General features: G+C 46.6%; 1 protein-coding gene across 1 annotated transcript in view; it reads right to left on the bottom strand.

Moving 5' to 3' along the window:
• The window catches only part of LOC138580068 (vitelline membrane outer layer protein 1 homolog), a 152,919-nt gene that overhangs the window by 105,990 nt on the left and 23,828 nt on the right, over positions 1–23,101 (bottom strand). The window contains exon 2 of the mRNA XM_069650315.1: positions 18,589–18,772. Within this exon, the coding sequence (XP_069506416.1) occupies positions 18,589–18,753 (165 nt within the window). The 5' untranslated portion in view covers positions 18,754–18,772. The remainder of the gene's footprint in view (positions 1–18,588; positions 18,773–23,101) is intronic.

The following is a 23,101-nucleotide window of genomic DNA, read 5'->3' as shown; positions in this document are numbered from 1 at the left end:
TGGAAAACCGCCAATGTGGTGCCGATATACAAAGCAGGGGACAGAAGTGACCCAAACAACTACTACTGCTTGATAGCATTGGGAAACTTTTTGGGTCTTTCCTCTTGGACTACTTCAAAGCAGGGGTTTCATCATCCGAAGGATCAGATCCCTTCCAAACAGGTTTTACAAAAAACCTCGGAACAACGGCCAACATATTCACCTCAGTATTTTTAAGGCAAAAGTACTGGAAGGCTCACTCCGTCTGTTTCTGGCTTTTATCGATCTGTCAAAAGCATTTCACAAAGTCAATAGAGATAAATTGTGGAGGAAACCTCTCAATTGGAACTGTCCAAAACCCCTGTTGGCGCTGATCAAAGAACTGTACTCGCAAATCTCCATGAGAGTTCACCTTAACGGTGCAGGACTACTCTCAACAAACATCGACACCTATCGCAGAGTCAAACAAGGATGCCCTCTAGCACCGGTGCTGTACAACGCTTACACAGGAGATTACCAGCACACAGAAAAAAGTGTTAAAACTTTCCCGCCTACTGTAGGCACTGAAAAAGTTAGTAGGTTGATATATGCAGATGATATCATCCTAATCGACCAAACCAAGATAGGGCTACAAAGAAAACTGGATAACCTACACGAATACCTCAAGACCAATGACTTAGAGAGCAACACAGGAAAGACCAAAGTAATGTGTCTAGAAAAACCCACGAGGCGAAAAGTACTAGCAGCGTGGTTTCTAGCAAAGGATCGGCTAGAAAAAGTCAAAACCATTAGATACCTGGGAGTTACCTTCAGTAATAAAGCATGTGAATCACTAATGCAAGAAACTTTGATCCTCAAAAACAAAGGCTTGCCTAACCAAACGATACTGATGGATAAAAAGTTTGGGCGCTTCTCGCTCAAAGCGGCAATTACATTCTATAAAGCTAAAGTGGTCCCAGCACTTACCTACGGAGCGGAAGCAATGCCGATGATTCCTGAAAACATCTGGAACAAGCTGGAAGGCTCCTTATGGAGGAAATTGTTACATCTCCCTCCATCTACTCCGGTGGCTCTGATTAGAAGAGAGTTAAGCCTTACAAATCTCAAAGGAACTGTTGACCTCAATGGCCTGATGTTATGTACGAAAATACGAACTTCTAAAGAAAAAATCTTTGCTCTTATTTATGAAGAAATGGAGAAAAGATCCAACAAAATGTTGATAAACTGGACTAACAAAAATCGCGCAATCTTGGGACAAAATAGGAAGTTCGGAAGAGGAATTTCTAACAAATCCAACAAAAACTGACAGGAAATTTAAGGAAAAAGATTGGTGTAGCACGTTGGACAAGGCCACTTGCCGTCATACGGCCAAAAACTGAATGAGCCCATCAACTACTGTAAACACTGGAGGGCGGTGTCTGTACTCCTGCTCTCTATATGGTAGAGGAGAGGCACAGAGGACCCCAGCCAAGATTCTCTATTATTGGTAACGTAGTCGAGCAATCAAGGCCTAGCTTCTCAGGAGGCAATGCGGGCTGATTCTTAAGTACAGTGTAATCCCCAAGCACCCACAAAGGAATGTCTGCACACGGTATCGGTTAAAATACAGTCTTTATATAATTAATATTCAAGGTTATGTACACTATCACAACAACTCACTTTGTGCTCAGAAAATCAACAATGGTAAATATATACAGTTCTACAGTGGTACCGCAAATATTATCAGATCTCTTAAAGTGCATCATCTATACTGTCAAAATGTCACACAGATCAATAAAGAGGAAACCAGCAGTAGAGAGAGGAAGAAAAGCAGGATGGTTGAACAATTGGCAGAATGCTGGCCCTGTATCACTAGACACAGTTCTGTGTGGAGATCCCCCCACCTGGGCAACCTGTAAAATAAAGATACAAGGCCAGTCCATATATTGTTCACAATAGACTTCCCAATAGTTCTGCAACCCCAAAGTACCTGGTGTTGTAGCGTTCCTCGGCAGGGAATCGACAGCCCTTCTTGAGTGCCCTCCCTTTAAGGCAGGAGTCATGGGTCATCGAATGTCCAACGGAGAACAGGGTGAGCTACGACAGTGAAGTGGCAGCTTCGTTCCTAGCGGTGCTCATTGATGGGGAAGCGTAAATATCCTGCAAGGAAGAGGCGTGCGGAGCACCTCGGTGTCGATAGTTCTGGACCGCAAAGAGTTTGAAGAACTGTGGCGCCCAGCAAGGGCGTCCAGTCGTCGGCGTCTCTGTGGTCTTTGGGTGGCAGGAAACCCACCGGCAAATGCTCCTCGGCGCATCGACGGTCTGGCCTTCTCCAGCAGGATACAGTGGCGATGATGCGGACGAGAGCATCCTTGGATTCGAAAGTTCTTAGACAAACGGGAGCATGGCGGCTCCGTTCGGTGACGGGCGCTTCTCCTTGGGATTCCGCAGCAGTCCCTGTCTCGTGTCGGGAGCCTGTCGAAGGTCTGTCTACCAAGGAGCTTTGGCAAAGATCAGCTGGTGCACGATGGTCCCTCGTAGCTCGGGTAGAGGGCGCCTTACCAGGTCCTCTCTGGGTCAGTTCTTGGAGACACAGGGGCTTTCAGATTGTGAAGAAGAGCAACAGCAATTCTTCTCTTCCAGCAGGGCTTCAAGGTTAAGCTTCAGTTTCACTCCAGTTACTCTTCAGCTTCTGAACAGGAATTCTAGCAGTGAGAGGTGCCCAGATATACTAGTTGATCTCCCATTCATTCTGCTGGGTCACACTCAGGCAACCAATCGGTCAGAAGGGCATTCATGCAGGCAGGCATCCAATCAGGTGCATAGTGCATTCATGCCATTCACTCCTCTCCATACACTCACAACAAGGTATGTGTATTGGGACAAGTACCCAGCCATTCAACACTCCACACTGCATTCATACCAGTTTCGGGCAGGGCTGTCTCAGTCATTGTGTCAAACACCAGATACTAGACACTCACAACACAGAATGCGTTTTCGTCACACATTCCATTCACCCAGGTCACACCCACAGGGTGTACCCACAACATACAGTTACTGGGAAGGCTCCAGCCAGTCTGGCCTGGACTTCACAACAACACCATATATGGAACTTCCACCCAACAGCCGGTCAGGGGGAAGGGACAGAGTCAGGGCTTCCCAGGACTTGGGGAAAACAAGGTAACAGGCAATAGAAAGCAAGAGGCCGCAGGGGCCATCTTGTTTCCTATCAGGAATCCACTGATTCCAGTGGCAGGGCCTGGGTATCCCAAAATGGAGGACACCCAGAGCACCTGTCAACTTCAGCATGGAGCTGCCACCAGCCCATACCCTACTCTGTGTGCCACACACAGGTGCCCTAAAACATACACTAGGGGCACATGGTTGTACACCCACCCATGGGTGCCATAATGGTATCCCATGGGTCTGTACACCAAACCAAAAACAGGAAGAGCTGCACTGCCAGGAGTCCCGCATGGACTCCTGGGCAGAAAACAATACAGAACACACAATAAAAAGCAGTAAAGGACAAGGATACGGAGGCCCTGTCCCTCCGATGCATTTCCAGCATCACAATCGCCCCCCCAGACTGAGGTTAGGGTGCCTAATCTCCCACGAGATAGACACCCTCATCCAGACGGTCAACATACCTTCTGGAAAGGCCATCTGCATTATCGTGACTCTTCCCTGGTCTATGCTCTATGGTGAAGTATAGCCCTTGCAGGCTAATGGACCACCTGAGCAGTTTCGGGTTCTCACCCTTCATCTGCATAAGCCACTTCAGGGGCTTATGATCAGTTTGGACCTTGAAGGTAGACCCGGTAAGTTAGGGTCTAAAATGCCTAAGGCTCCAAACTATACTAAAACATTCCTTTTCAACAGTAGCCCACCTAAGTTCCCTACCCTTAAATTGTCTACTGATGAATATGATCGGATGTTCTCTTCCTTTGTCATCTAACTGGGACAAGACAGCTCCAATTCCGTTGTTGCAGGCTTCAGTTTGAACGATAAAGGGCTTGCTGTAATCGGGCGCACACAACACAGGTGCCCTACACAGACTTTCTTTCAAGACATCAAAGGCCCTCTGACAGTCTTCAGTCCAATTAACCTTCCTAGGCTGTGTGGGTGAAGTCAGAGCTGTCAGGGGCGCAGCTATGGTTCCATAGTCTGCCATGAAATTGCGATAGTACCCAGTGAGGCCCAAAAAGGCTCCCACCTGGGTTTGAGTAGTGGGAGTCTCCCAGTCACATACATCCTGTACCTTACTGGGGAGAGGTTGGATTTGACCCCCTCCTACCTCATGACCAAGATATGTGACTTTCCCCTGAGCTATCTGGCACTTGGTGGCCTTGATAGTGAGGTTAGCTCTTTTCAAGGCCTGCAACACCTTATCCAGATGTGTCAAATGCTCTTCCCAGGTGGAACTGTAGATGACAATGTCGTCTAAGTAAGCCACACAAAAGGCTTCCAGCCCACTGAGCGCATGATTGACCAATCTCTGGAAGGTGGCAGGGGCATTCTTCAACCCAAAAGGCATGACCCTAAACTGGTAGAGTCCCTCTGGTGTTGAGAACACCGTCTTTTCCTTGGCATGGTCCGTCAGAGCTATTTGCCAATAGCCTAAGGTAAGGTCAAAGGTGCTCACAAATTTGACAGCACCTATGGTGTCCACGAGCTCATCAGCCCTGGGCAATGGCTGCGCATCAGTTTTGGTGACGGCATTGACTCCTCGGTAGTTCTCACAGAACCTCCAATCCTTGGTACCCGCCTGGGAACTTACTTTGGGGACAAGGACCACGGGACTGGACCAGGGACTGGTTGAGGGTTCAATAACACCCAGATCCAACATCTTGGTGACCTCAGCCTGGATGTGGTTCTTAACTGTTTCTGATATACGGTAGCACCTGCTTTTGACAGGCACACTGTCACCAGTGTCAATCTCGTGCCTACACCAGGGTGTAAGGCCTGGCGTCAGTGAAAACAGAGAGGCATACTGCTGGAGCAAAGCCCTGCAGGCCCTCTGCAGCTCGGTTGTCAAATCTGGAGAGAGCTGCACTCCCTCCACTGAGCCATCCTGAGGGTTGCTATGCAGCAAATCAGGAAGGGGCTCACTCACATCCTCTTCTTGCTCTGAAGCTAGCAAGGGACATGAGACTTTTGCGCGCCTGTGGAAAGGCTTGAGCCTATTAACATGGAATACCTGAGGGGCTACCCCAGAGGCTCCCATGTCAACCAGATAATTGACCTCGCCCATCTTGGAGATTATCCTGAAGGGTCCAGTCTATTTATCTGCCAAAGCCCGAGGCTTGGTAGGCTCCATCACGAGGACCTCCTGTCCCGGAGTCCAAACCACTTGCGACGCTTTAAGGTCATGCCAGTACTTATTCAGTTCCTGGCTGCCTTGAGATTCGCTGTTGCTTGACCCATCATCTGTGTCATCCTCCGTCTGAGGCCTAACACATAGTCCCCCACTTGCTTGGCGGGACCTGGAGGGGTGGCCTCCCAACCTTCTCTGATCAAGGCAAGGGGCCCCCTCACGGGATGTCCAAAGAGTAACTCAAAGGGGCTGAAACCAACACCCTCTTCAGGGACCGCTCTTTAAGCAAACAGCAGGCATGGCAGGAGGAGATCCCATTTCCTCCTAAGGGGCTCTTCCAAAGCACCTAGCATGCCCTTGAGAGTTTTCTTAAATCTCTCAACCAGACCATAGGTCTGGGGGTGGTAAGAGGTGGAGAACTTGTAGGTTACCCCGCACTCTTTCCACATGGTTTTCATGTAACTAGACATGAAGTTGTATCCTCTGTCAGATACAACCTCCTTAGGGAATCCAACATGGGTGAAAATGCCCAGGAGAGTCCTGGCAACCACCTTGGCAGTAACAGTCCGAAGGGGTATAGCCTCAGGGTACCTGGTGGCATGATCAACAAAGCCCAGGATGAACCGATGTCCCCCTGAAGTGGGAGGATCAAGGGGACCGACAATGTCCATGCCCACCCTCTCAAACGGTGTGCCAACCACTGGCAATGGCTGCAGTGGGGCAATGACACTGACAAGTTGGGCAGGTCCTGCAGTGGGACTCCACTTCCACTCCCATCCATGGCCAGTAGAAATGGGCCGAGAGCCTCTGCTTAGTCTTCTTGGTACCAAGATGACCAGCAAAGGGCACCTCATGCGCCAACTTCAGCAGGAAGGGCCTGTAAACCTGGGGTACCACAGAAGTCCGCCCGGGAAGGTCCCACTTCAGCTAACAGGCATTGAAGGTCGGGGTGGTCCTATGGGTTGAGAACCTCTCCTGCAGGAGAGCCTTCTGCCTCCTCACCCTCGGGAGTTGAGATGGGGTTTACCACTGGATTCTGCCCGTCTGGAGCATGGATCCCAATGGGTGCTGACGGAACAGCAGGAAGGGTAGGGACTCCGTCCACAGAGGTGGCCTTCTTACTCTTCCGTTTCCTTCGTGCCTGGGGTTTCCCCGTCAGGGGTACCGGGCTCGCAGCTGGATCCTGTGCGACCTGCGATCGGGTGACCGCCACAGCAGCCATGGATAGACCATCCGTGATCATCCCCAATTCAACCAAATTGTTTCCTAACAAAATGTATGCAGGCACGTTGTCCTGAGGTTGACTAAGGCTACGGGCGATCATTTGGGCCTCCGATGCATTTCCAGCATCACAACTACCTACTAAAATTTCCAAACAAGAAAATTCGTTCCATTTTTCTTAGAGCAAGGTTAAACAACACCTTAAAAACAAACAAAATATTGGGAATCAGGGAAAAGATGGATGTAATTTCCTGTCGCTTTTCTACAGACCCACATTCCATTGAACACCTTAAGCATCTCATCCTTAAATGCCCGGCACTTGCCTCTAATAGAAAAACTTACCTAGCCCACCTATACTCACATTTGTTGCATGCTGGATGAAGACTACTGGTGGGCTTACTTGATGGATGGAGTAAACCGAAAGCCGGTGATTGCTGTTGGAAACTTTTTGGAGAGCCTTGACCTGAACTCATTGCATCAAAAAAAGCTTAACTACACTAAGGATTGGAACTTTCAATCAAAAAACTTAAAGAAATAATTGAATACCATGGAGAGCTATGTTTGTAAAAACTGGTAAAACACAGTTAAACACAAAAAAAAATAGGCATCATCTTTTTTTCTGTGTGTCACACAGCACCTTCAGTGCAGTGGCACAGGGATGTCTTTCAGACTTCCCAAGGTTTAACTACCTTCTCCGGGACTGACTACTGTCTCCCAGAGCATGTAAAGTTAAATTGACTTTACTAGTCATTTTAAATTCATAGACCCAGAACACACTATCTTCCTATAGAGTGGTGGTGCTGGAGGGGTTGCCTAGCATCCCCTGAGTCTAACAGTCAAATGGTGCCCTTTCCCTCTGGAAATGGCTGGTGGCAGTGGTTTTAAAACAAACTACCATAATTTTTCCCGACCGCGAACACCGGTAGCTAAAAATTGCGTCAGCCATGTTTTTCAATATGGCGCCCCAGACCTATCTGTAAAAACAGACTCCGGTCATCTTTTTTTGCCGTTTCTTTTTGGAAAGGTCCTTCTTGTGTTTAACTCTGCGCGTCAAACCAGGTCTGGTCTCCTTGTTCGTGCCCTTTGGCGGGCTTCTGTACTGACGCCCTCCTCTGGTGCCAGAGTGTCTGGAGTGGACAGGATGTGAGGGAGGTGCCCGAAACTCCCTATGCTTAGTCTCCTAGGAGACCTGAATGCACTCTGGTGTGATTGGCCGGCTGGCTGTCCGGCAAGGACAGACACCCTGTTGGGTGAGTGACAGCCAGGCTGGAATGAATGGGGAACAACTGTTTAAAAGCAGGGCTCTGGGACTTGGAAACAGAGTCGTCCACTTGAACGAGAGAACCTAAGACGAGCTGAAGGAAGACGACTGCTGCAACTCCTGGTCCACATGTGAAGCCGTGATGCAGGTCCGAATTGCCTGAAACTCCATTGACAGAGAAACCCTTCAAGGTTAACTTCTTCCCTTGAGTTTGGTGGGAACAACCAACTCGCAAGACACCTGGACAACACCAAACCGGATAGCCTGTGAGAAGGATACCAGTTTGTGTTCTTTAAGGCACTCACACCTTAAACGAAGGTTTTGTCAAGCTTGTGGCCTCTTTCCTGGGCAGTACAGAAACCTCCTGATGTCCTCCTTCTTGTCCCCACGACTGAAGTGCAGGAACAGCGAAATCTGCAGAACTGCCAGGAACAACTGCCTCAGCTACAGCTTTTCTTCATCATTAAGGTACTGTGCAAATCCTTCCGGCCGCGGTGAAAGTTTGTGAAACTTTCCCAACTTTGAAGGCTTGTCCTTCCCTAAACCGACATCTAACTTTTCATCTGACCAGCTACTTGTAAAAACCGTGGAAAAGACTTAACCGTTTACTACCAGAACTGTGCTCTCCTATACAAGACTCTGAACCATTGACATTGGCCCAGGCCTATTGAATTGAATTGCTGGTTGTAGTGAACTAAAACTGTTTGCCTTACCTCTGAATGTATTGGTGCTTTTTTTGATTTGTGTAACCTTGTCTTTCTACCCCTTTTTAAAGTAACTGAAGTGCCATTTTGCTCCCACTTCAGGGGAGCTGAACTTGTTCAGAAACGTATTGGTTGTGTATTTGTAGTGTATTAGTGTTTGATATTGAGCTGCTCTTACTAGTGGAATGTTTTCCAGCTAATTGTGTTAATAAATGTATATTCTTTTACCAGAAACAGTGAATAAGTGTTTGTTTGAACCACTGAGATTGCTAGCCCTTTGTGTAACCCCTTGTACTGCTCACATCCCTCTTGAGATAAGTCTGGCTGCTCGGCCATCGCTACCACTTTACTGTGTAGTACAGGCTTGTACCAAAGGTGAAATTGTACTGACATTTGTAGTCTTAATTGTGTGTAGTGTTCCCAAAGGGTACTGCATGTGATTCTGCCTAACAGTACCCGAGAAATCGTCCTGTGCCGTGTAGTGACCTGTAATACTGTTATGTGTTCTGGGGACCCTTTGTACATGTACCCGAGAAATCGTCCTGTGCCGTGTAGTGACCTGTAATACTGTTATGTGTTCTGGGGACCCTTTGTACATGTACCTGAGAAATCGTCCTGTGCCGTGTAGTGACCTGTAATACTGTTACCCTTTTGCATCATTCGATTCTTGTGTAAATCCTGTGGTTTGTCTTAATCACTATTTGTTGTCTTGGACATTGACACTATATTCACAATAGTCATAATACTACTTAAGGCACATTTGTGCTTTGCACATTGACACCTTAAGCACAGAGACGCCATTTCACCAAAATGCCAAGGGTAGCGGAAGTGACGTCACATGACCCTTGACCTATGATGACATCACAGGACGTAATGTTGTTTGACCCCACCCTGAAGTGACATCACAGAAGCGATGGAATACAGCCTTTCGCCCCTACACTAAGAAAATGATGGTTATTAATATCGGTGTGTATAGGCCCATATTACCAAATTACTGTGAATGCAAGCAGATGTCCATGACCAAATGATAATGATGTGTTATTATACAGCACTTACTTTTAAGCAAGCGCTTTAGGTAGAACAAATATACATACAATATCACCCAACCTGTGTTGGTACTCTTTCATCAACCTCAGAAGGATGAAAGGCTGAGTTGGCGTTGCCGGGAGTTGAACCTGCAACCTGCAGATCACACACACATCACAGCAGTACGTGCTCAACCCACTGAGCTATCTTACCGGCTATAGCTATTTTGCCGGCTGTAGAAAAATTAGCAATTACATAAACTGGTAACTGAGATTTAACAGCAGGTCAGTTCATGTGCAGGTCTGGTGCAAAGGTGGCCACGTGTCAAGCCTGCATGCATCTACTTTTCATGCTTCAGAGGTTGGCAAAATAAATAACATTGGGAGGGTTCATACCTGTGTATTAAAGAGTTTAGAGTGGCGCAGGGAAAGCAGCACACTCACACGGCAACCAGTACTCTGGGCACTTGTTACCTGCCACATGCAAACAAACATCCTGAACAGCATGGCATGGAGATAGGAAAGATAGACACATTACAACAAAGCATTAATTGTGGCACAATGAAATCAAGGGCCACTTTATGTGCTATGGACAAACACTTCTACCCTGTACACCAGCTTTTAGGCACAAGGATTTTGTCAAGTGACCGATGACACGGAGATGGAATGTCTTGTGATGATCGTAAAAGAGACAGTGGTACAAAAAAACATGCTATAACTGCAACTTGCGAAAAGCAACATACATAGTCCGCAATGGATGCTTTTAGGGCGAATTCTAAGAAATGTGCCAATTCCTCTCTACCTTAGAGGCCCCCAGCACTTTTCCTGGACTCTAGGACTTTTTAATTTTTAACCTGGAGAGAGTGAGAATTTTTTCTCACTCTCTCATGTATTGTTCTGTGATTTAACACTGTGTTTCTTTTGGTTTTGTAGTCTGACAAACTCCATAGGCATCATCTTTTACATTGTACCACACAACACCTTCAGTGCAGTTGCACAGGGAAGTCTTTCAGATTTCCCAAAGGTTTAAATACCTGCTCTTGGATAAACTACTGTTTCCAAGAGCAGTGAAGTGAAATTGAATTTACTTACAATGTGTAGCTTTCTAGACCTAGCACACACTATCTTACAATAGTATCCCCTTTGTCTAGTTTCTCATTTAACATTTTTTTTTATGGCTGGTAGCAGTGGTTTACATTTTACTACCATTGTGTGCTTTTTCTGCGGGCTGCGTTTGCAGCTGCAGTAAACCCATGGGTGCACATTTTGTCAAAATGGCCCCAGTCTTCTTTTGTTGCCTTTTCTTGCTGGAAAGGTCCTTTTGAGATTTACTCTGTGGGCCCAACCAGGTTTGGTCCCTTTGTTTGTTTTGTCTTTGGCTGGGTTCACAAGTGAAAAACGTCTCTGGCTCCAGCATATCTGGCAAGGGCAGGAAATGAGGGAGGTGTCCGAAACTCCCTGTGCTTAATCCGCTTGGTTACAGGAATGCACCCAAAGATGATTGGCTGGATGGCTGTCCGGCAAGCACTGGCACCCTGCTGTGTGATTGACAGCTAGGCTGGAAAGAATGGGAGAAACCTGCATAAAAGGTGAGGCTTTTTGGCTTGGAAGGCAGAGTTGACCACAGGAAAGAAAGAACCCAAAGAAGAACTTGGAAGAGGCCTGCTGCAACTCCTGGACCGTTGGTTTGCCCAGTGAAGCCCTACTGTTGTGCTGAAGCTCCGAATTCGCCTCAACTAGAGAAGCCCTGCAAGGACGACTTCTCCCCTTGAGTTGGTGGGACCAATCAACTCCAAAGTGAACTCGTTTGGACATCCTCTCGGAGCTGGCTGTACTTCCACTACTGCTGCTGCTGGAACTGAAGTGCCAGGGAGAGGAACACCAAACGGAGTGCATCACTTTTAAGTTGGACTCGAGCTTGTGGACGATCCTCCAGATTCCCAGTAATCAGGACTGACCAGGTCTGAGCCACCTCAACAGAGTGTTGCACCCCAGATGCGAGAAAAGTCCAGAGTGGTATGTGAGTGTCCGCGGTGGTGCTATTTTTTGAGATGCGAGGAGCTTTTCTGCTGCTGACTGTCCCATTACAGTGTAGGAGTCCCCAGAAGTCCTCCCTCTTGTCCCCAAGACTGAGGGCCAGGAACAACAGGGTCTACAGAGCTGCACAGGAAATAAGCCAGCTGGAACCATTTTTTCTAACCAAAGGTACTGTAAAGTTTGAGAGGACTTACCTCTTTTTGTTGTAGCCTTGCTTGCTCTCAGTTGAGACTTTTCTTGGTTGCTTGTGTAGAGTTGCCTGCATCTTCTACCTCTCACAAGCCTCCCAGCTTGTGACCCTACATTGATTCTACTTTTTCTACAAAGACTTCTAAAACATTGTGCACGACTTGTACCTACCTGCAAAAAGTGCTTCAGCTCACCTAGACTTTTGTCCAATTGACATTGGCTGGCCTGGCTCCCTGAATGACTCTTCTCTCCTCTGCTTGTGTCTTACCATTCCCACCAGGAAAGAGTTAATTTGCTTTGCATTGCGGGGTTCAAAAGTGCTTACCCGCTTCAGAATATTTGTGTGATCTCTTGTTTTATTCTGAAATTCCTTTACTTTAACACTCATCTAAGTATTGTTCTAAATGTACCAGTGATATATTAATGTCCACAGTGTCCTAGTTATTTAAGTCACCTGAGGGTGTAGGAAGTGTCTGTGTGCCACCCCAAATGGGTACTTGCTGATTTAGAGAAAATAAGAGTGTGTATTTTGGAGTGTATTTGTGGGTTACTATTATATTACCCCTTCTGAAGAAGGCTTATTTAAACTTACTGTTAAATAAATTAATAATTGTTTAATCAAGAAACCTTGTGTGTAAGTGTTTATTTGATTACTTGTCACTGTGAATCTCTGTGTAACTCCCCTACAGCTCACATTGACCCCTCTTGAGATAAGCCTGGCTGCTCAACACGCTACCAACCTGTGTAGTGCAGACTTATACCAAAGGTCAGGAGGTCAAAGTTGTTGTAGTGCACCCAAAGGGTACTGCACCAAATCATGCCTAATAGATGCTTATTCTACTCTAAATGCTTTTTGAACGTTTTGTCTGCATTGTGAATTTGAGGTGTTGAAGAACAGACTATATCAGTGACTCACCCCCTGAAGTGTGCCTGAAATAAACCTTTAATGAGTCTCGCAATTATTGTGTAGAATTCCAGAAAAACACATTATTTGTTATTCCTATTCTTTCTCATTTAGGGTCACTGCTGAAAGCGTTACACTTGTGGAAAAAATTGAAATATTGTTTTAGGGGTAGCAAGGGAGACCATAGGGGAAGCAAGGGAGACCTCAAGGGTGACGGGCCCAAATGACGTCCTTGCTTACGCAACATGTTCTTTTATTTAGAAGAAACACGTGGGGAGTGGAGAAGATGAGGAGCTGGACTAATCGTCAACTTGTGTGGCGGAGGTTGAGGAAGTCAGTGAGACAGGGAGACAGAGCTTGAGTAGAGGCAGATGGCGCGTGAGGAGGGGAGACAGTGGTTGAGGAGAGGGAGACAGTAGATGCACAGAGCCAGGCAGGGCTGAGGAGGGGGTGGCATTGCTACCGATTCAGAGCAGTGTGGTGAGCTGGAGAATCTCCCCATCTTTGGGTAATGGGTGCCGAACCACATGGTACTGGGTTAGTCCAGTCACTGCCTGATGTGCCTCTCCTAGAGTGGATGGATGGAGTGGGGGTTGCTGGGCTAACCCCTCCCCCCCCCCCAAACACCCTGCTACCAAGGATGTAGCTGAGACTGCATGTCCCAGCATGTCCTAGAAGCATCAAACGCAATGGGTGTTGTGAAGCTGAACCCCACCATATCTCTGAGGTTTCTGCAATGCTGAATGCAGAGGAAAAACGAAGAACGAGAAATCCATACAAACACTTTACATTCTGTAGAGAGAATCTGAGCCGACCGGTAAGCAATTCAAACATCAAGGAATCCCTGATTAACACCCGCAGGGATCTAATAACATGCCTACATTCCAAATACTGCATTGTTAGAGTCTAAGATAATCAGGACCGAGAAAACAAGACAACCAACAGAAGAACCAATCCTGGGCTGGCTTAAGAAAATTAGCCCACGGAACAGTCCCATAAAAGATGGTGAAAGGCGCAAATCAGAGGAGAAGATTGGGAGGAAGGAGGCATGCTCCCATCCGCTCCCTGAGTATATGGGGAGGACACTGCCTGGGAGGAGGAAGTGCAGTGCAGCTGTTACTCTGGTGAGGGTATGTCAGCAGTTCATCGAGAAGAGCTGGGGCTGTGTTGGAGAAAGGACCCTAGGGACAGAGGTTGATGTCAACGAGAGCACCTGAAGGCAAGGCTGTGGAAAGACCTGAGAGAAGTCTGAATGAATTCAAGGTATGGAGAGACCTGAGGAATTCTGAGGCCATGGCGAGACTTGAATGAAGTCTAAGTCATTCCAAGGTCACGAAGAGACCTGAGAGAACCTTAGTCGTGGGACGACCTGAATGACCTAAGACGGACGATGTGCTAAAGAAACAAGAGGAAATGGGGAGGACAAATAAACTGCTGTTGACCAGATATTCTGCAGAAGTTAGAAACGTGAATAACCCCGGCAGGGGACAGTCGAATAAATAGTTTCCTGTACATGTGGTTCTAGAATAGAGCTAGATTTTGAAAGGATAAGTTATAAAGACAATGGGCCTCATTACGACCCTGGCGGTAAGGGGTTAACGCCAGCGTTAGCTGCGCCGACCCCTTACCGCCAACTACGAGGTCCCTTAGCGCCATGGCGCTTTTAACACCTGCTTTTAGCAGGTGTTAAAATCCATGGCGCTAAGGGACCATGGAGTTAATTACGCCACCGTAATTTACGGTGGCGTAATTAACGCCTTCCCCACTCCCATTATGCCCTATGGGGCAAAAATGGGAATGGGGAAGGGTAAATGGGGATTGGGGACTTACCGCCCCGCCGACCTCGGAATGGGGCGGTAAGTCCGCCAACCACCATGGCGTAAACGTAGTTTACGCCATGGTGGTAAAGTCACGGCCCAGGCGGTAACTTACCGCCTGGGTCGTAATGAGGCCCAATAAGATGGGCAAACTTCAGCAACATTTCTTGCTATAGTTTAGGGCTGTCCTGGAGAATAAATGACTTACACACTTATAAGGACTACCTTCTCGTATTGCTTGTTAGATTTGGGTGTCACTCAAGGGACCGAGACTTTTAAGAATATAAAAGTAGGTTGAAGACGTTGGTGTTGCACAAGCTGACCACCCCGCAGTATAGGGAACATCTAGACAATCTTACTTCACGTAATCCCATCCATGACACTAGCATGTTATGGCTTTCCTTATAGTTTCTAGAAGAGAAAAATCTATCCCTATAGGCAGTCATTCTGCTCTAGTCCTGTCCTAGTCCAAAGAACGTGTTCTGCCCACACGTTCTTTGCGGGTCCCGCTAAGGGACCAGGGCACTAATAACAGGTCCATAATTTTCAGGCCCGTAATTAACGCCTTCCCCATTCCCATTGAGCCCTATAGGGGCTCAAATGGGAATGGGGAATGGTTAGTTGAATGGGGACTTACTGGGTCCGCACAGGTCGGAATGTCCCGGTAAGTCCCCATTCAAACAGACCAGACCTGGACCCGGGTTTGGAGGCAGCCATGGCGCTAATAGCACCATGGCTACCTCCAAACTCGTAATGACCCCCAAGGTCTTATCGGACTGGGATGAAAGTAGTTACAAATCATGTGAAAGAACAAAACTCTTGTCAAGAAGACATGGACAAAAACAAGAAAGCCGTCAGAGGTCTATTAAAAAAAAAAATACACCAGAGTTCAAATTTGTGGTCTTCAGTCACGTGGAAGAATGAAGTTGGACAAACATGACGGACCACACCTATGCATGAAGGCAGATCGTGCCTTCACTCCCATGAATTCTCCAGAGCAAAGAACATTTCCAAGGACAAGTTCAAAGCCTTAATTGACAGCAGACCACTGAGGTGATGATAGATGATATGCTAATTGGTGGGAGGCTATGGTTAAGACTAGCTCACCAGCACCTGGAAGTCTAGCCTGCGTGCTGCTAACGTGGATGGAAGAGTACTGACGGATGTAAGAGTGCCAACCAATTGTAGGGGGCAGCGTAATTAAGGGCCCTACAGTTTTTGTAACCAATGGGACCTCGTGTATTTAGTGACGTTAATAGTGACCTGTTTGAGGGGAGCGCTTAGTTGCCCCACCTGATGTTAAGGAGCCTATGACTTTCTTAGACTAGCATGGAGCGTATACTTAGATGTTCCTTTAGGACCAATCCCTCTCTTCAATTGGTTTTTGTAGTTTGCCACGTAGGATGACGTTAGTAAATACATAGGTTCACGTCATCAATGACAAGTTATTACCATAAGTGCAATGTTTTTTCTGAAGCAAATTGAGGGACCATGCAGTGAGACACCCGTTGATGTCCGTTATAGTCCCTGTTTTAGATAATTTATATGAAAACAGTCAACCTTTTTGCCAACTACATTTCGATTATTGATGTTTGAGTAACTTCTGCATCGCCATTCATCTCATAGTACTGCTACCATGTCTTAAAGGGCTGGGGCGACTCCCCCAGTTCATCCCTACAAGGGATTAGATGCAAAGTCACTCGGGAAGTACTGTCATAAATTTCAATGTATGCCTATAATATGAACAGCTCTAAGCTCCAAGCCAGGCCACACCATTCTGAAGTCACATATGAAACATTCCCGTTAGCACTGACAGATATACACTTCATAGGTTTGCATTCCAACTATTAACTTTGCCAGCCTTCTCTTTTCAAGCACATTTGGAACTATACAAAACTTAGTGAAACATTTTAAAAGGCATTATGGGGTTAATGTATTCACTGGAACCCAACAAAGCTTGGTGCGTTTAGAAAATGCATTTGTTTCTTTCTATGCAGAAAGTAGAAGATAGGTAATTGCCTAAGCAATTTGTTTATCTGTTGGCGTGCTCCATTTTGCTAAATTACTTTTTAAAACAAAGGTGATCATCTTGCTTTGCTTCAAAGTACACAAGGTCACGTTATCAGTCTTGTTATTGTAGTGCATGTAGCAACTTGCTAGCACTATTATTGAAATAGTAGCAGAAAAGCACAAGAATTCAGAAACATATGCAATATTTTGTATAACAAGAAAAAGCACACATATCTTTTTATCATGTGGCCAAGGCTCCTCTTTTTCAAACACGTCATTTCTTAGGTAAGTGGCGGATGACAACAAGATTGGCCACATTTTAATTGTAAACAAACACGATATTCTGTTCCACTGGTTACATGAATGAAATCATTATCTGTTAGAATGTGATAGCCTTTAAAAGGCAGCTGTCTGAGATTTTACAGAAGGGTAATCTCTGGTGAACAGTGAAGGGTAAGAGCAAGGAGGACTGCTGGGCAATCCAGATCTTGACTTGTCTGGGTAAGAAAAGCAAGCACATTTAAGGTGTAGGCCAAGACTGTAATCTGAGTGCTTGGCAATAACATTTTCACTTTTTACATTTTGCCAATGTCTGATTTTTAATGCTGGCTTCAATAATTTGGAGGCAAAGCAAGTTTAGAAAGCTGAACCTCCTTGGAAAGTAGCAGCAAAAGGCGCTTAGATTCCATCACCCTGAAACAGTGAACTATTGATGGGGCTAAAAATTGGCACTTAAGCAATTTTTTCAAAGTATAAATGTTTGACTATTTCAATGTTTTGGGGGCTGTAGTAAGCCATTTTACACATTCTTACAGGATACATTTCTTTCCATGGGAGGGCTATAAAGAGACACCCTCATATTTGTGTTAGGCTAGCCTTTCAATCGTCCCTGCGCTGGTGACACACTGAGTTTAGGGTGGTACTAAGTGTCTGCACCATGTCCATGTACATGTGTTGCCCCTCGTACATCTTTGGCCAGAGTAAGTGGATCCATCAAAGTACAAAGAAGGGTAGGATTTAAAATGAGTGTGTTTTATTTATTTGTATCCATGGCTCTAGATCACTTTTAGGCTATTCCTAGTTCACTAACCATAGAAACCATGGACTTTTTGACAGAATGTTTAACTCTTTTCCCCTAATGGGTTATCCAGAGGTTGGTCTATATGGGTTGTATATGGACCCGACATCCTCCATGGCTTGCCAATCCACAGAATCACAATTGTGAGTTTGATTTGAAGTTGTACTGGGACACAATAGCTATTTACACTTTTGTTATTGGTAAGTAGGTAGTTTTAAGATTTTGGAAGAGTTTGATGCTGTGTAGCTTCTCCACTATTCTATTGCTAATATTAGACCTCTGTATTATCTCTACAGGAGAATAATAATGCATAACTGCTAAACAAGAGATTGTGGACATTATTAATGTGTTTCTGTTTATGAGTATAAAAGACACTGTATTACAAGTGCAATCACTTGATGGCTCAGTGATAAAACTGTGGGAAGATATTGATAACATCTAGGGTTTATCATTCACACAAAGGTAGTAAGCACTGATACATATATTCACCCAAAGGGTGGTCTCCCAATAATATTGCTGACAATAGTACGTCTGTCAGGGCCCCAGGAGTCATAGTTTCTCTTCTAATAAAGCACAGAAACCCAGTGTTCTCCAGTGTCTTGCTTTGGGTACAGCACTACTCTCTGCTGGGGGCGGGGGGCATTTAGACTGCCTTTGGAATGGAGGTTAGGCTCTGGAACGCAGCATAAGGTGTACATCATGACAGTACCTGCAGAAGGAGGGAGATTGCCTTCCCTTTGGAGGTGACACTCCAGGGCAGCAGGCAGCGGGAGGGCCAGAGGGGCGAGGACATGGTTGTTGTGCTGCAGAAGACAGAAGGGCACCAGGAACAGGCGATAGAGATGGCCTGCAGCAGGTGGCCCAGGAGGAGGAGACTGGGGCCTTTACACCATTGCATGCCTGGGAGAGGGGACAAGGCAAACTCGGGCTTTCCGCAGTCAGATTCGAATACATACCCACCAATGACCCGTGGTAGCAAGAGCTTTGCCGACCTGAAATCTTGACCCACCAGCCTTGTGATCTTTAAAGAGACACAAACAGTACTGTTTAGCAAGAAGTAATAATACCTTGATAGAAAATCCTCTGCCAAATGTTCCAGTAGGGCACATCTCGATGGCATGCCAGTCCCCCCAGGTCTGGCCATTGGTAACGTAGAGTATATCGGTGTATTTTCTGCCATCTGCCCATCCACACATGAAGACCAAAGCAGCAAAGCCGAGAACCTGCATCATTCTGTGCCTTTTCAAATTCCTGCCAAATGAGAGACAACGACAATGGGGATTCCCTCTTTACACAGGATACGACAGTGGCGGAATTAAGAAGTCACACGTTGCATTGGACACATATACACACTTTTTCATGCTCAAGCGGTTTTCTCTTCTGCTTCAGCTGAACCTTTACAGTACATGCTATTTGAATCCTTTGCTTTGGCATCAGACCCTTTGTCTTGGAGAGTTGCCTGCAGAAAATTAATTTCTTTCTTCCTTGTTGTGAATGGGCCCAAAGAGAACTCAACCGCACCTCTACACACCCGCCTGTCAATAGATGCAAACAGCACTTCCAAGTCACAAGGAGGTCCTTGTATTTTTGTTTAATGGACTAGAACGGCCTACAATTTCCATAAATCTTATTTTTCTTTTCTTTTTTATTGCTTTAAGTGAAATATTTCAATTTTACAATATTTTATACAAAATTTTAAACAAGAAATTACAAAACAGAACAATAAAACATTAAATGATCCAATTATCACATGTAATAAATACTCATACATCTTACTAAAATTTTAACAAAGGACACCAAGAACACATGAAATCAAATACTGTAAAAAATAGAAAGGAAAAAGACCTATTAAATCCATAAATTACATTGTACGTAAATATTCATCTATTTTCAATACAAATCTTATTAAAGGGTTTGGATTTACCCACAACCATAATGAAGTACTCTAATAATGAACTGTATTGTTCATTTTGTCTAGTTGTGGAAGCCATGAGTGTAAAGGCTTGGTAGCGGAGGAAGTCTGTCTCTGCTCTTCAGAAGTTGAAATGGTCCAGGTCAGGACCAATACCCTCTTCCACTATTTCCCTTGATACGATTCAAATTCACTCTGTGTAATTGAGATGTGCACAACAGCTTGCACTGAATGTTTAGAATTATTTCATTTCAGTTGTTTAGTGCTACATGTTCCATAATGCATTTATCAGAGAAATGAACGCCCAGGCTGCTATTGTGTTAGCGATTAGCCAAGATGGTAACAAGAGGATAGTGCCTTACTGTGAAGCACCGATCTGGGGCTACTTGTATGTCGTTTTTGTCAGGATTCATAGCAATGGATTTGGTAGTACAGTGGTTTGAATGCTCACCTTGAAAAGTGGACTGCTGTATCCTTTTGCTCCTTGTTAGGGAAGATTTCCATTCCATGTGTAATTTTCCCTCCAGATGTGTACCCCCCAACTTTTTGCTGATTTTGCACACCATAGTCTGACTTTGCCAGGGGAGCACAGCCTTTTGCTGCACTCCTCTGGGCTTTCGCTCACTTTTTATGGGGAAACGGACATGCCCTTAAGACAGTCAGTGCTGGGAGACTTTGTTTCCTTTAGTCCTTTTCCAATGTTGCAACTTTTCTGCAACAATGTAACAAGTGCCCAATGTACCTTACAGTACAGTGCACTTGGGTCTCATAGTCATTTCCAAAGGCCCTAGATACTCTCAAAGGATTCTTTAGGAGAAATGCAGATGTGTCATGGACAGGGCTGGTGGCAGCTTATCTTTTCATGTGTTTTTAACCCTTTCCTGCCAGATAAACCGTGGTTACCGCATTTGGCATGAAAAGGTGACCTGGCTCCAAAATGGCCATGCCACGAGGTTCTTTGTCCTGTCTTTTGGCCATCTTGCCCTTTCCCCTTCCCCAGGTCGAGCCGACCAGGGTCAGTCCTTATTTGGGCATGCATTCTCCCATGAAACACCAAGCTTTCGCAGGCTTCTGCTTGCCTTGTGTGTGTGATTCCAGGATGTGGGCTGGACTGTCTGGTTCCAATACACATCCTGGGTGCCAGAGAGTCTGAGGTGCTGTGAATGCCTGGGACCACTGTGGTCCGTGATTGATCAGCATATGGTGTGCCTGTATGTGAGCAGATCTGCCATTGGATCCTCTTCGTTTTGGTGCGAAGGAGATTTTGGATAAGAGAAGGCTCCAAATACCCATACCATGTCGATTTCTGGAGTTCTCACTGAACGAAGGATAGGATCCAAGTATCCTGCAACACGAAGCTGAGTCGAGGAACCACTGGTGACACGCTGGAAGGTTTGGCACCCTGAGCCCGCTGTCGTCCTGTGGGACCCCTCTGCATCTGGTCATCCTAGAAGTTCTGCAAATACGATTTGACCCATTGGAATAGTGGGACCAACTATTCTCGGCACCTTCATCAAATCCCTGCTAGTCAGCCTTCTTGGAAGTGTCTCTGGGCCAACCAGTGGGATGACCAGCTTGCGCAGGACCTTTGCTCTGAAAGCGCTGCTGTTTCAAGGAGGCCGTTGAAACTTGGTACCTTGCAAGATCTGCGTTTATGATACCCTCACACCGAATTTCATAGACTTGGCATTCTCAGGTCTGGAGTAAAGAGAGGACGCCCAAACCAGAGTACACACGGTTACTGTGTCGCCCAGCCGTGGTGATGAACTTTACAAAATCATTTCAGCTGTGCTCCTCTGTGCCCTGAAACTTGCTACAGTGGTACTGGCCTGATCCATCCACCAGGAGCAGAGAAATCGCCACTGTACCATTTGGGAATTAACACTGTGGGCCTCATTACACATTGTGCAGTAATGGAATACCGTTACCGGTAATGATTTACCGGTACCGTTAATTCCCTAAGCAAATCACGACCCGGACCCACCGCTATCAGCGCACCCGTTAATTACGGTGCCACTAATAGCGGCAAGGCCGCGGGCGCGCGACCCACATGCCGGAATTAGCGCCATGGCGCTAATACCAGGCCATCACAAGCCATGTGGACATGGTATTAGCGGCATGTGAAACACCCAAAAACCCTTACCGGCATGGCGCTAATAACGGCATCGAAAAGCACCCGTTAAGAGACCTGAGCAGTGTACCCATCAACTACAGGCGGACACAATCAGCACAGGTGCATGCTATGGGGACAGGCAGCACAAAAGAGCACACCACACCCCTACCCACACCCCTTCCCACACCAAGATGGTCCCAATAGCAGCAGCATAACATGACAGCCTTGACTACATGATAGCAGTGCAGCACCTACAACAACAGCCAGCACCAGAGGTGAGCCGTAACAGGCACCCATTACCCACACCATATAGGCAAAGACAGCCATCCACTGAGGAGGTGGCTCCTAACCCCTGTACGGAACCCACAGAACCATCAGGAAGAGGACAACAATATAGTACATCCTTCCAATGACAGTGCTCCGCTGCCTAAGCGGCCTGGGTGTGGCACTCCTGTACGGCTGTGTCAAAGTGGCAAAGACAACCATGGCATGTGTAGAGCATCACAAAATGTGCATATGATGGAATGTGCCTATGCCACTTGAAATTGACATGCAACCACCAGAAGAGTATGATGTGGCTGGGGATGAGTGCGGGTGGAATGCCCCAGCAGGACATGAAACAGGCAGTGCCAAGGAGGCACACGATGTGCATCAGCATCTGATTCTGTAATCTCATCATGCACCAAGGTGAAATAGCATGGACGTAGATGGGAATTGTTGCCCTGGTGCATGTTTCGAGGCCCACAAAGGGCCCTGTCCACAATGAATGACACATACACAATAATGGAGACCACGCTTGGGTTTTAAACTCTGAACAGTGTATATTGAACATATTGTGGTACTAAAGTGCATAACCCAAACTCCCAAGATACACCCTTACCCCCCTCCCCCCTCAACACACCCAAATACACCCTTACCCCCCTCCCCCCTCAACACACCCAAATACACCCTTACCCCCCTCCCCCCTCAACACACCCAAACACACCCTTAACCCCCTCCCCCCTCAACACACCCAAATACACCCTTACCCCGCTCCCCCCTCAACACACCCAAACACACCCTTACCCCCCTCCCCCCTCAACACTCCCATGTGAGTCTCATGACATGAATGTGTCCATTGCCACATGTGGCACACGAATCCTGATGGCCCTATTTGCCAGTGCCTGCATCGTCATCTGGTGGCTGTGAAGCCGTGCGCCGCAGGTTCCGCATAGACCGGCGCAGGGGACTAGTCTGGCGTGAACTCCCAGACGAGGAGGGGCCTGGTTCTTCCTGGGCCGGGAGTGGGCACCGACGCTCAATAGCGTCTGCTATGCGGTTCATGGCCTGCCGCAGTTGGGCCATTTCACTGCAGATTTGGCTGGTGCATGCCTCCATGCCCTCCCTTGTCTGCTGTGCAAGTGTAGCAATGTCCTCCCTCAGGCGGGCTGTCTCTGCCACATGTTGACCTACTAGGCCACTCATCTCGGTCTGCCTCTGGTAGATGGTCGAGAGGTCATGTCGCATGGTGGGTGCTGGTGGGATGGCTGATGCACCTGGTCTCTTTGCACTTGCA

Source organism: Ambystoma mexicanum, chromosome 3p, assembly GCF_040938575.1.
Source record: "Ambystoma mexicanum isolate Mex_15411 chromosome 3p, UKY_AmexF1_1, whole genome shotgun sequence".
NCBI classification, from domain to species: domain Eukaryota; kingdom Metazoa; phylum Chordata; class Amphibia; order Caudata; family Ambystomatidae; genus Ambystoma; species Ambystoma mexicanum.
The sequence above is the reverse complement of the archived record's forward strand: the minus strand, read 5'-3'. Positions and strand labels throughout refer to the sequence as shown.